This window comes from Cnephaeus nilssonii, assembly GCF_951640355.1.
Source record: "Cnephaeus nilssonii genome assembly, chromosome: 13".
Taxonomy (NCBI): domain Eukaryota; kingdom Metazoa; phylum Chordata; class Mammalia; order Chiroptera; family Vespertilionidae; genus Cnephaeus; species Cnephaeus nilssonii.
Genome location: NC_137084.1, coordinates 38,212,133 through 38,224,275, shown reverse-complemented (window position 1 = coordinate 38,224,275; position 12,143 = coordinate 38,212,133). Strand labels below are relative to the sequence as shown.

The following is a 12,143-nucleotide window of genomic DNA, read 5'->3' as shown; positions in this document are numbered from 1 at the left end:
ATGATGCTCAGCATCATTAGTCATCAAGGAAATGCAAATCAAGACCACAATAAGATGTTACTTCACATCTTATTGTTAGAATGTTTATCATTAAGAAGATAAGAGATAACAATTATTGGCAAGGATGGGGAGAAAATTGAACTCTTGTGCACTGTTGGTGGAAATATAAATCAGTGCAGCCACTATGGAAAACAGAAAAGAGAGTCCCCAAAAAGTTGAAAATAGAACTACCATATGATCCAGCAATTCCACTTCTAGGTATATAACCAAAGAAAATGAAAAAGGGATTTTGAAGAGATAGCTACACTCCCATGTTTATTACAACATTATTCATAATAGTCAAGATATAAAAATGATCTATATGTCTGTCAATGGAGGAATGGATAAAAAAGTTATATGTATACAATATAATAGAATATTCTTCAGCCATACAAAAGAAGGAAATCCTGCCATTTATGACAATATGAATTAACCTGGAGGACATTGTGCTAAGTGAAATAAGCAAGACAGATAAAGATAAATACTGTATGGTATCACTTATATGTGGAGTTTTAATAAATAAGTAAAATTTTAAGTCTAACTCATACAAACAGACCATAGAATGGTGGTTTCCAGGGGCTGGGGTAGGAGAAATGGGAAGATATTGATCAAAGGATATAAACTTTCAAATATGAGATAAGTTCTGAGGATCGAATTAATGTACAGTATGGTGACTATAGCTAATAATGTATGTATACTTGAAAGTTGCTAATAGACCTCAAGTGTTTTCAGCTAAAAAACACAAAAAGGTAACTGTGAGGTTATGGATGTGTTAATTAACTTAATTGTGGTAACCATTTCACATGTATGCATATCAAAACATCACATTGTACTCTAAATATATACAATTATTTTTTTATACTTTTATGGATTTCAGAGAGGGAGAGAAAGGGAGAGAGAGACAGAGACATCAATGATAACAGAGAAACATCATCCATCAGCTTCCTCCTGCTTGCTACCTACTGGGGATCGAGTCCCAAACTGAAGGCATGTGCCATGATCAGGAATTGAAACTTGACCTCCTGGTTCATTGGTCGAAGCTCAGCCACAAAGCCACACCAGCCAACTAAATATATACAATTTTAATTGTTTATTATATCTCATTAAAGCTGGGAAAATATATAAATTAGGGTATTAAAAAAGAAAAAACAATCAGTGAATAAACAAATGACTAAAGAATTAGAAGGAAACCCTGTATTTAACTTCCTTTTTGTTTGCTTGCTTGCTTGTTTGTTTGTTAGTTTTAGATAAGCCTTATCTTATTGGTTTTTTAAAGAGTTATGAGAAGGAAATTGCAGGCTATCAAGGAATAGAATTCAATGAAACTTTTTTGCTGATGCTTCTTTGATGTTTGACTGACAACAGTAGTATACAACATTTAGATATTACGCACAGTTTCAGCAATCTGCTGATTAAATTTTAAAACGTAATCTACACTAATAAAAGAGAAATATGCAAATTGATTGTCCCTTTGCAATGCCCACCAGCCAATCAGGAATGAGTATGCAAATTAACCCAACAAAGATGGCAGGTTGATTTGCATATGCAGGTGCTGAGCTGCTGGGGGCATGGAGAGGCAGAAAGGCAGCTCCGGACAGAGCAAAGGCAGAAGGGCGGCTCCGGCCGGAGCAAAGGTGGTGCCGACAGCCAGGGGAAGGAAGGCCCATTCTTGCACAAATCTTCATGTTTTGGGAGTCTAGTTTGGTAATATTTATGAAAGTTTGCAAACTCACAGTTGTTTTAACCCACCAAAACTCAAGTTGGAAAACCTGTTCTACAGAAATTAAAGCACCAATGTTTATGAATGTATAAAACTAGGATTTTTATTTAGCATTCTCTAAAGGAACAAAACTCTAACAAACATTGATATGACCTCCAATAAACAATTTTTTGAAGAAACTGTATTATACTGAATATCAAGGAATAAATGCATCTATGAAAATAATGTGTATATAGGTACCCCTTATTTATTAGCATATTTGTAGAACTCAAAAAGGTACGCGTACTCATACCAAGAAATGCAAATTATTTCCAGCATTTATTAAATTTAAGAGTTCAGTCGGACAATGACCAAATATCAGGTGGCTTCCCAGCACAGTCAGAATGTGTGCAAATCTACTTTTCTTCGCCAGAATTTCATCAAAGCTCTTTTCATCTCACTGTTTCGCAAGGTGTAGATCAGTGGATTCAGCAGAGGCGTGAGAAGTGAGTAAGCCAATGACATCAGTTTCTTGGTTTCTGGGGAGTAGCCTGATTTGGGTTGTAAGTAAGTCATACTGGCTGTGCCATAGAAGAGGGTGACAGAAGTGAGATGGGAGGCACAGGTGGAAAAGGCCTTTTGTCTCCCAGTGGTTGATGGCATCTTCAGGATGGCAAAGAGGATTCGAATGTAAGATAAGAGTATCAACAAGAAAGGAACCATGATAATCAAAATGGTGCCAGTGAATGCGTAGATTTCAAACAAAAAGGTGTCTGCACACGCAAGCTCCAGCACTGCAGGGGTCTCACAAGAGATATGGTTGATTTCACTGGGGCCACAAAAGGGAAAACTAAAAACCCACGTAGTCTGCACAGTAGCCACCATGACCCCTGAGACCCATGAGAACATTACTAACTTCATGAAAACCCCTTTGTTCATAAGCATTGGGTAGCTCAGAGGATGGCAGATTGCAGCAAATCTGTCATAAGCCATTGCCCCCAGGAGAAAACATTCAGCCCCACCAAAGAAAAGAATGAAATACATCTGTGCAAAACAACTCACAAATGAAATCGATGTTTTCTCAGTGGAGAGAACCACCAGCATTTGAGGCATAATGACTGCACTGAAACTCACATCCACCACAGACAAGTTCAGGAGGAACAGGTACATGGGAACGTAGAGGCTCTGTTCCAGGGAGATGATGACTATGATGATGACATTTCCTATCAGAGTCGCCAGGTAAATAATCAAGAAAACCCCAAAGAGCTGCTGTTGGAGCTCAGGAAAGTTAGAGAAGCCCAGGAGGATGAATTCAACCACAGAGCTTTGATTTTGCCTTTTCATGTCAGTAGTATAGCATACCTTGTTTTTTATGGACATGGAAGTCACCATCCAATAGCTGTGTCTGTGTCTGCATTCACCCAGATATTCTTGGCAGATGATGTAAAAAGGAATCCATCCTGAAGGCACTCAGTTTGGCAGTTTTGGAGAATGGCCAATTACTCAGATTAATGAATCTTTCAAATAAAAAGGAGGAAGTGAAGAATTCTGGCTCAGAAACCTTGTCTGTAAAGTACAAAACATATCAAAGTTCTTTTGCAACTTTCACATTATGTGGTTTGAAAATTAAACACAACCTTAAAACAAACAAATGTTTTATAATTTGGGTTCCACTCCCATGCCATTGCTACCAGTGTCATTTATTTTTCTCAATTTTAAATAATGTGAAATTTTTAAAAAGTATTAAAAAGTAGACAAGTGGGAAACGATACCCACAAAATGTTTATTACAACTTAATAATTCAAGGTTACAGCAAAGTGATTTTATATTTATAACAAATATGTATCATGTTCAAATATCAATCATGTACATGATTTGATTACATATAAAGGCAAAGCAAGAACACACAAAGCGGGGTTGTAAGAAAAGTCCAATTTTGGTCATTCTGAAACTAATTTAAATGTTTCCATTCTCTCCCCCTCTTTTCTCTCTCCTCCTATTTATTCACCTTCTCATCAAGAACTTCATTTAATCATTAATTATTCAACAAACACTGCTTTAGCAACTAACATTTTCTAGGCTCAGTAATCTCAGATACACATTTGATCCCACAACTCCACAAAGAGCTGGAAACCCTACATAAATTAGCATTCCACCCTGACTTCAGTACTCTAACTCCTCCCATTATACCTTGCTGTATTTTTCTTCATTATTATCAACTGACATTATACATATACTAGTAAATATATGTACATTTCATAAATATATGTAAATCTAACTCTCTCACTATTACATAAAGTCCAGAATTTAAATATTTTATTTTTTCTTTGCTTTACTCACAATGTCTAAAACAGTCCCTGACACATAATAAATGCTAAACCAATATTTGATGAATAAGGAATAAAAAATGAGGAAAATCCACTATACTTTGCCCTGACTGGTCTAGCTCAATGGTTAGAGCATCAGGCCACAGTGAAGGGTCTCTTGTTCAATTCCCATTCCCGGGCTCATACCTGGGTTGCAGGTTGGATGCAAGGCCCCAGTCAGGGTTCATACGGGAGGCAACCAACCAATCAATGTGTCTCTCTCACATTGATGTTTCTCCCCTTCTTCCCCCCCTTCCACTCTCTCTAAAAATCAATGGAAAAATATCCTTCAATGAGAACTTCTTTTTAAAAACCCACTATACCTTTAAGGAATAGAGTGTCTTAAAAAGTGAAACCAGCACACAAATTTTTGGGAAGCAGAAGTGATAACAAGTGCTTTAGACATTTCAATGAGGGTCAGATTAATTCTGAATGGGGAGGAAGAGTGAACAACCATAATCATAGGATGTCACTGGTGGAAGTTATATTAGGTGGAAGGAGAAATGTGAAAGGAGGGGTGACTTGCTCAGGCCAGAGGTATTTTATGACACCTTATTATTATAATAGAGGCCTATGTCCATTATGTGATGTTTTGAAAACTAGCAAATACACCATGGGAGACAAGAAACCCATGAGAACACAGTGAGGACAAAGTAAGCTGAAGTCATTTAACACTGTCTTGTGTGCAGATCAGTAGGACATTAGCAGACAGAAGATAAGTTGATTTATTTCTGTGTTTGACCATAATCATCCATTAAAATTAACCATAAATAATTATATTTGGATATAAAATGTATTAACCATAATAATTATATTTGGATATAAAAACATTATCTAAAATTAGTAAAATGTAGTCACAGGATCAAACAATTAAACCCCATTTCTAGTGGGGAAAAAGAATGATAGGTTTTCAGCTGCAAATATTTAAAAATGGATAGATTTTTAGTCCCTGCCGGGTGACTCAGTTGGTTGGAGTGTTGTCCCATACACCAAAAGGTTGTGGGTTCGATTCCCAGTGGGGGCACATACAGGAGGCAACTGATGGATGTTTCTCTCCCCCCACATTTTCTAAGATCAATAAAAAATGTATCCTTGGCTGAGGATTTAAAAATATAAATATAAATAAAGGTGAATAGGTTTTTTTTAATTAGAAAATTTAGGGTATCATATGAACAAAATAGAAAACCTTCTAGGACTGACTGTAGGCATGTTAGGAACAGAATGTTCATGAGTGGTAAAGAGCAGCTGACCACAGACGCTCTAAGTTCTCTGTAACTTAGAAGACCCTTATGCTGTCTTAGACCTAACTTACCAATCACTCCCTTCTGTAGGTTTCATCCTTGTAATTGAAAAAGGTAATAATTAGACTTATTTACCAAGTTCCCTTCCAGTTCCAAACTTCTAAGATTTGACGATTAGTTCATGCAAAGTACTTCTACCCCTAATTATTACCTAAACGCTTCTCTAAAAAAAGAGAAAAACAAATTGAATAGCATCAAAACCAAGAGTCTACTGATTCAAATGTTGCAGCTGTGTCTGGTGATTCCTGAGCGCAGAGAAATCCCTTCAACAGCATCTCCAGCTCTCAGGGAGAAGAGATGTACCTGGAAAACCCACCGTTAGGCACACAAGCGGAAGCTTCACTTTCTTACCTATTGACTCTGTCTCTTTAATTTCACACTTCTGTGTCTGATGTTTTACCTCTGGCCAAAGCCACCTTCTCAGAAATACCACTCAGAGATTTACTGTACTGATTCTAGAACATTATATGACATTGAATTATGTGCCCTGGAGAATCCCTCCCTGGAGAATGTGGAATCACTTCACAAACACTTTCCCATGTTCTCAAGTGATAACTAAAGAGGCTTGAACTTGACCCCTCGGGTGAGAAAGCTCAAGAGCACGCACCTGGAGCCACCACTCCTTCTTATTCCTAGAGGGGGAAATGCCTCTCCACACAAGAGACACAATTTCACCATGACATCTCCCAATAGGAGGGGAGAGCAGAGGCTGAATAAAGGTTGTAAATGGGGAAAGAAGAGAGCGGTGGGGTGAGGGGTGGGAGTGGGAGCTAGAGGTAGAGGATCTGAGTAGAAGGGATGCACAGTTTGGGCAGTGGTTGAGGCAAATCTATGGAAGCTCTGTAGAAAGCCTGGGTGCCCTCCCCCTTCCAAGAACTTTTGATCACTTCTAGTCCAAATAGAGTCACTGAAAACTTTTGAGAAAAAATGGCATTACAATTGTTTCCATAGATAGAAATTTTAAACTAGGAGTCAAAAACTCTGGACTAGTTTGTATGAGTTGAGTAAGTCACTTAGCTCCTCTGATTCTATTACTTTCCCTGTAAAATCAACATTATGTCATTAATCTCATGGGATACATGTGAGAATCAGGGACTCAGGGATCAGTCCAAACTGGCAGGAACAATTAATAGGCCCTGGGCTGTCTGCAGGCTCGGCTTTGTCCAGAACTGGATGTGGCCAGAATGCAGGCTACCGTCGTCTGTTTCTCCTCTCTGTTTTCCGGGAGTGGGCTTCATTCTCAAGGGAGCTCACCCCTCCTGGCAGCAAGAAGGGTTCACTCTGTGTAATCCGTATCCAGTGGGAAATGTGTCGGTTATCCTGAGGAAAAGGGGCTTTCATTCACAAATTCTAATCCAAGGGCCCTTCCAATATCATTCACCAAGGTTGGGTAACACCCCATGCACAACCCAGTCACCTGCACTAGGTGTGAGAAATGCTTCCTTGTATGTAGTTTCCATGATTCATGACCCATAACATCCCCTGTGGGCTTCCATCATACTGATAGGTTCAATTTATTGGTGTCAGCAATGGGAATGCAGGTGATATATACTTTGTAAGAAGTCATCAGGATATTGAGGCATGATTTTTACCCTTTCCTATGTGTGTATTAGATGTCAGTGAAAAGTGTATACAAACATTTCAGGTATGTGCTAACAGGGATAAAAAGGAAGTGACTTTACTAACATTGAACTATAATTCATAGCCAATAGTACTAAACTGATAAAACAGAAATCAAAATGTGGAAGCTATAACACATATTCCTCAATGATTGACAGACAAAATAGACTAAAAAAGAGATGGAAGTGGGAAGATTTTAATACAAAATTTCTATTTAACAGATGATAATGAGAGTAAATATAAGGCAGAAACAACACTTGTTATGCTGCTAATGCTATACTTCCCAAAATATTTATAAAAATTATTTGTCAGAGAGAAAATAGTATAAATTCAAATACTTGTCAGTCATACACATAACATACTTTGCAATAAAACTGTAAAACAGCCCTAACCGGTTTGGCTTAGTGGCTAGAGCATCAGCCTGCAGACTCAAGGGTCCCAGGTTCAATTCCAGTCAAGGGCATGTACCTTGGTTGCAGGCACATACCCAGTAGGGAGTGTGCAGGAGGCAGCTGATCTATGTTTCTCTCTCATTGATGTTTCTAACTCTCTATTCCTCTCCCTTCCTCTCCGTAAAAATTCAATAAAATATATTTTTAAAAATGCAAATATATTTTTAAAAAATGCAAATAGAGAAAAAATTAAAGTCTTGGAAATTTTTTAATATTCTGAAAGTATCTCATGTTAACAGGAAGTCAGCAATGAACTATAGACTGCTAATAAGTACATTTTTAAATTAAGTAAACACATACTCATTTATTATTGTGTCCATAACTGAACACGTGGTCTTTTCCTAAAATCTGCTCCACCCTCTGCATTCCTCATCTCAGGTAAATAACAGCTTAAAGCTTCTAGTTACACAGGCCAGAAGCCTATGAGTCATCCTTGAATCCATTTTTTTTCTCCCAAACCATATCAAACCCATCACCTATCTGTGGCTCTGTCTTCAAATTACAGTGTTAAAAATTCTCACCTTTCCTAAAGCTAACACTCTGGCCCAGCTTACTTTCTTCTCTTTGTTGGATAATTGCTATAGTCTCCAAACTTCTCCTTTCTTCCTCCCTTTCTTCTGCTCAAAATATTTCACTAGCACCCTATCCCATTCAATATAGAAGCCAAACTCAAAAATATAAAGATCTGTTTCCCACCTGGGTTCTCTGGGCTCATCCTTGGCACATCCCCTTATTCACTTCTATTCAGCCATGCAGCTTCCTTGCTGTTTCTCTGACCCACCAGCTATGTTTTCATCTCACAGCTGCTGCCTCTGTTTTTCCCTGAATATGCACTATTGCTCTCAAAAATGCTAACTCCCTTATGTCCCTTTGCCCAAGTGGCATCTTCTCCATGAGATCGTCCCAAATCAACCTTTTTAAAATTGAACTCCAACAGCAACACTACTATCCTGGTTTATTTTTTCTCCACAGCACGCCTCAGCATAGACATATCTAAATCATAAGGATATGGAAAGGTTAAAAATCAAAAGATACTATAAAATAATATAGTTACATAAAAGGAAATTTATGTAACTATAATTATCGGGGGGGGGGGGAAGCATACTTTGGAGCAAGAAGCATTACTACAGACATAGTTTAGAATATAATAATTCTAAACCCCAAGCATCCAATAATACAGTTGCAAAATATATCCAGCAATTATTGACCACATCAGAAGGGAACTTATGAGTTTCAGTCATAGTGGGATAATGTAAGATGCCTCTTTAAGTAATTGATAGAAGAAATAAATAGTTGAGTAAGGATAGAGAAAATATTCACAATACAACTTAGTCTAGTACACATGTGGAGAACATTATATCAAAAAGTCAGAAGAAAGCACATCCTTTTTAACCATATACAGAACATTTTCAAAAATCTGACGATATACTAGGCCACCAAGTTTACCAATAAAAGCTTCCAGGAATGGTAACTTGGAATTATGTAACTGTGGCAGGAAATGTACTGGCCTGTAGAACGATTCAGGCATCCAACATTGGAGGGAATGAAAGTTGATAAATCAAAGGATAATAGAATTATATAGTTGTTACTCTATTGCATTGATCCCTGCAGTTAGATAATCAAAGAGCTGAGTGCAATCAACAAACCACTGAAAATGAAATGTGAGAGTCAAAGACCATGTCAATAGTTCACAACACCCTTTCTCTTGGCCAAGCAGAGAAAGCTGAAGGTCAAATCCAGGGTTGAATCATCAGAATGGCTGAACTTCAAAGGTAGTTCAGTGCTTAATTGAGGAAGTTCCATTTTGCCAAACTGAAACCAGAGCTGGAAAAAATCTAAAGACTAGACACATGGGATGAGAAATCTGGATGGATGATGTCCCAAGACATCTCTAAACCTTCTGAAACTGCAGAAGTGGCCAATCCCTCCCAATAACAGCAGGAAAACTATATAAAAGGTACCACATTAAGAACCTTCACCTCCACTCCTGAATACCAATCCTATATCTAGTTAAGTCACAACAAAACCCACCCAGGACATGCTGGGCCTGATAAGGAAAACAGGGACTGTATCATAACGCAGCCTGGAGCTGCCAAATATCAACCAGGCAGCTGCTGCAAGAAATACAATTTAGTAAAGGGTTATGAAGAAAGGGCAAAGTGGCCCGGCCAGTGTAGCTCAGTGGTTGAGTGTTGACCCATGAACCAGGGAAGCACCTTGCAATTCCTGGTCAGTAGCACATGCCCGGGTTGTGGGCTCGATCCCCAGTTAGGGGGAGTGCAGGAGGCAGCCAATTGATGTTTCTCTCTCATCAATGATGTTTCTATCTCTCCCTCTCCCTTCCTCGCTCTGAAATGAATAAAAACATATCTTTAAAAAAATAGCCATGGGCTGGCTGATTCCTGGCAAAGGGAGGAAGGGAGGAAAGAAGGAAGGAAGGAAGGGAGGAAGGAAGGAAGGAAGGGAGGGAGGGAGGGAGGGAGGGAGGGAGGGAGGGAGGGAGGGAGGGAGGGAGGGAGGAAGGAAGGAAGGAAGGAAGGAAGGAAGGAAGGAAGGAAGGAAGGAAGGAAGGAAGGAAGGAAGGAAGGTGTTCAGACAGACTAATTTGGAAAGAGAAGATGGGGTGTCAGGGGTCAAGAAAGGAAAGGACAATTTAAGGTGTAAAGAAAGAACACGATGCAGTGTGCAGATGATGTTTTGTTGAGTTGTATATTTGAAACCTGTATGGTTTGAGGAACCAATGTCACCTCAATAAATTCAATTAAACATTTTTTAAATAAATAAAGACATAAGGAATGAAACACCTAAATAAAATGGAGTGAAAAACATATCAGATGGAGAGAAGCAAGTTTTACATTTTGAAAGTTCACTTTGTTCTTATCCACATTGATTGTGATTGGAAATCTTGGTGTCAACTTCAAAGCCAGGAAAGCATGATTTCAAGTGTTAGTCCTGTTAGCTGCCATGAGATTAAAGCTGGTATTGCCAGAATTGTTATTTAGAGTAGAATCATAAGAGGATCCTTTTAAATGAGCGGTTTTTGTCAAAGCCATAACTACATGGAGAATCATCATGACTTTGAAATCATCATATATGCAACCAAACCTTGAACCTTATCTGCTCAACTTCATTCCTCTGCTGGGGTAGAGACGTAGGTATGGTGTGATTGGCTTCTGTGACCTCCCCAAATCAGTGATCTTCCAAAAGACTTTGAATTCCAAAAGGACAGAGGCTATATTTCCCCCGGGGAAAGTCACATTAAGTCAACCCTAACAAAAACTTGTTTAATCAATGGATGAATAAATGAAACAATGAACAAAAATAAAAATGAAGTTGTTTATTTGTCTTGGGATTCAGGGTTTTGGAGGTTTGTGTGTATGTTTTTTCTCCTTTAATTGAACCCTTTAACGGGTATGAGAAGGAAATTTCAGGACACTGAGATACATAATCTGATTAAAGGATTTCTAAATGCCTGTTTAATGCCCTATTGAGAAGATTATACAATATTCAAATGTTACTCAAACTGGTTTCAACCATGTGATGATGAAATTTCCTTTTGTGAAAATCTAATCGGTTTTGCGTCTTTACTTCTCATCTTTGGCAGAGGCAGTAGTACATAATTAAAAGATTGTTTTTCCCACAGCTGAATGACAATGAGAATAGTATTTTACACCTTTGTTATTATCCCTGGAGCAGAAACTAAGAGCAATAGGAGCTCATATGTTAGAGATTCAATAAAGGGGCCCCTCTCTGTTTATGAACATTAGCAACATTAAAATAGGAGGCAGACATTAAATGTTTCAAATGTTGCCAGATGAGAAATTATTACTTCTTTCTCTCCATATGATAGTTAATGATGTGATCCAAGGAGCATGGAAGATATGCACAAATAGTTAATCACTTAGTTTCCCACAGTTAATAAATGAATCACCCTATGTTTAAAAACAGTGGTCTATAGCTGAAAAAGATATTAAAACTGCCAAGTGAGACTTCAGGGGAGTTCCCATGTAGTTCTCTGGCCACCAACATCCTGATGGATATCTGGAAAAATATCAAGAATATCCTGTTGTGAGTAATAATCTGTGTAGATCCAGGAAGAAGAACCAGTTTGGTCTCCCCAAAATAACTGCACTTTGTTTAGTCATTCATGGAACAGATTTTCACTCCAGAAATAAATATCTCATCCGTTTGTTGGTCTCTTGAAACTTAACCCTATTAGTGCAGCAGAGTGGGCCTTTGGGTCCACCTGAAAAGTAATTCTACAATAGCTGTTAAAATTTATAAACGTGTTTATTCCATCCCATCAAGCCAACTTTGAGGATTCCATCATGCAGAAATAAAACATCAGTACATAAGAACATAAGAAAGTAGGTGTTCATTGAAGCTTCATTTTAGTAACTCAGTAATGATTTGGATAATTACAACTGAGGGACTAATAAAATTATCAGTTGTATTATATGTTATGAAAACTTACATATCTAGAAAAATGAATGACAACTGTACACTAGTAACATATTAGGGAAGTAGCCCTAATATGTTATTGAATTTCAAAAACTAACCAAATAAGCATATCCATACCAAGAAATGCAGAATGTTTGGCCATTTATTGAATTAAAATAGAGTTTAGTTAAACAATGATCAAATATCACATGGCTTCCCAGCACAG

At 37.9% G+C, this 12,143-nt stretch overlaps 1 protein-coding gene across 1 annotated transcript; it reads right to left on the bottom strand.

Annotated features, from left to right (window-relative positions):
- Positions 1-2,137: 2,137 nt before the first annotated feature.
- Positions 2,138-3,082, bottom strand: LOC307109050 (olfactory receptor 10A3-like; the record flags this gene model as incomplete). Its single annotated transcript, XM_079787563.1, has 1 exon — positions 2,138-3,082. One exon carries the CDS (start codon positions 3,080-3,082, stop codon positions 2,138-2,140), a length of 945 nt encoding a protein of 314 aa, XP_079643689.1.
- Positions 3,083-12,143: the final 9,061 nt, after the last annotated feature.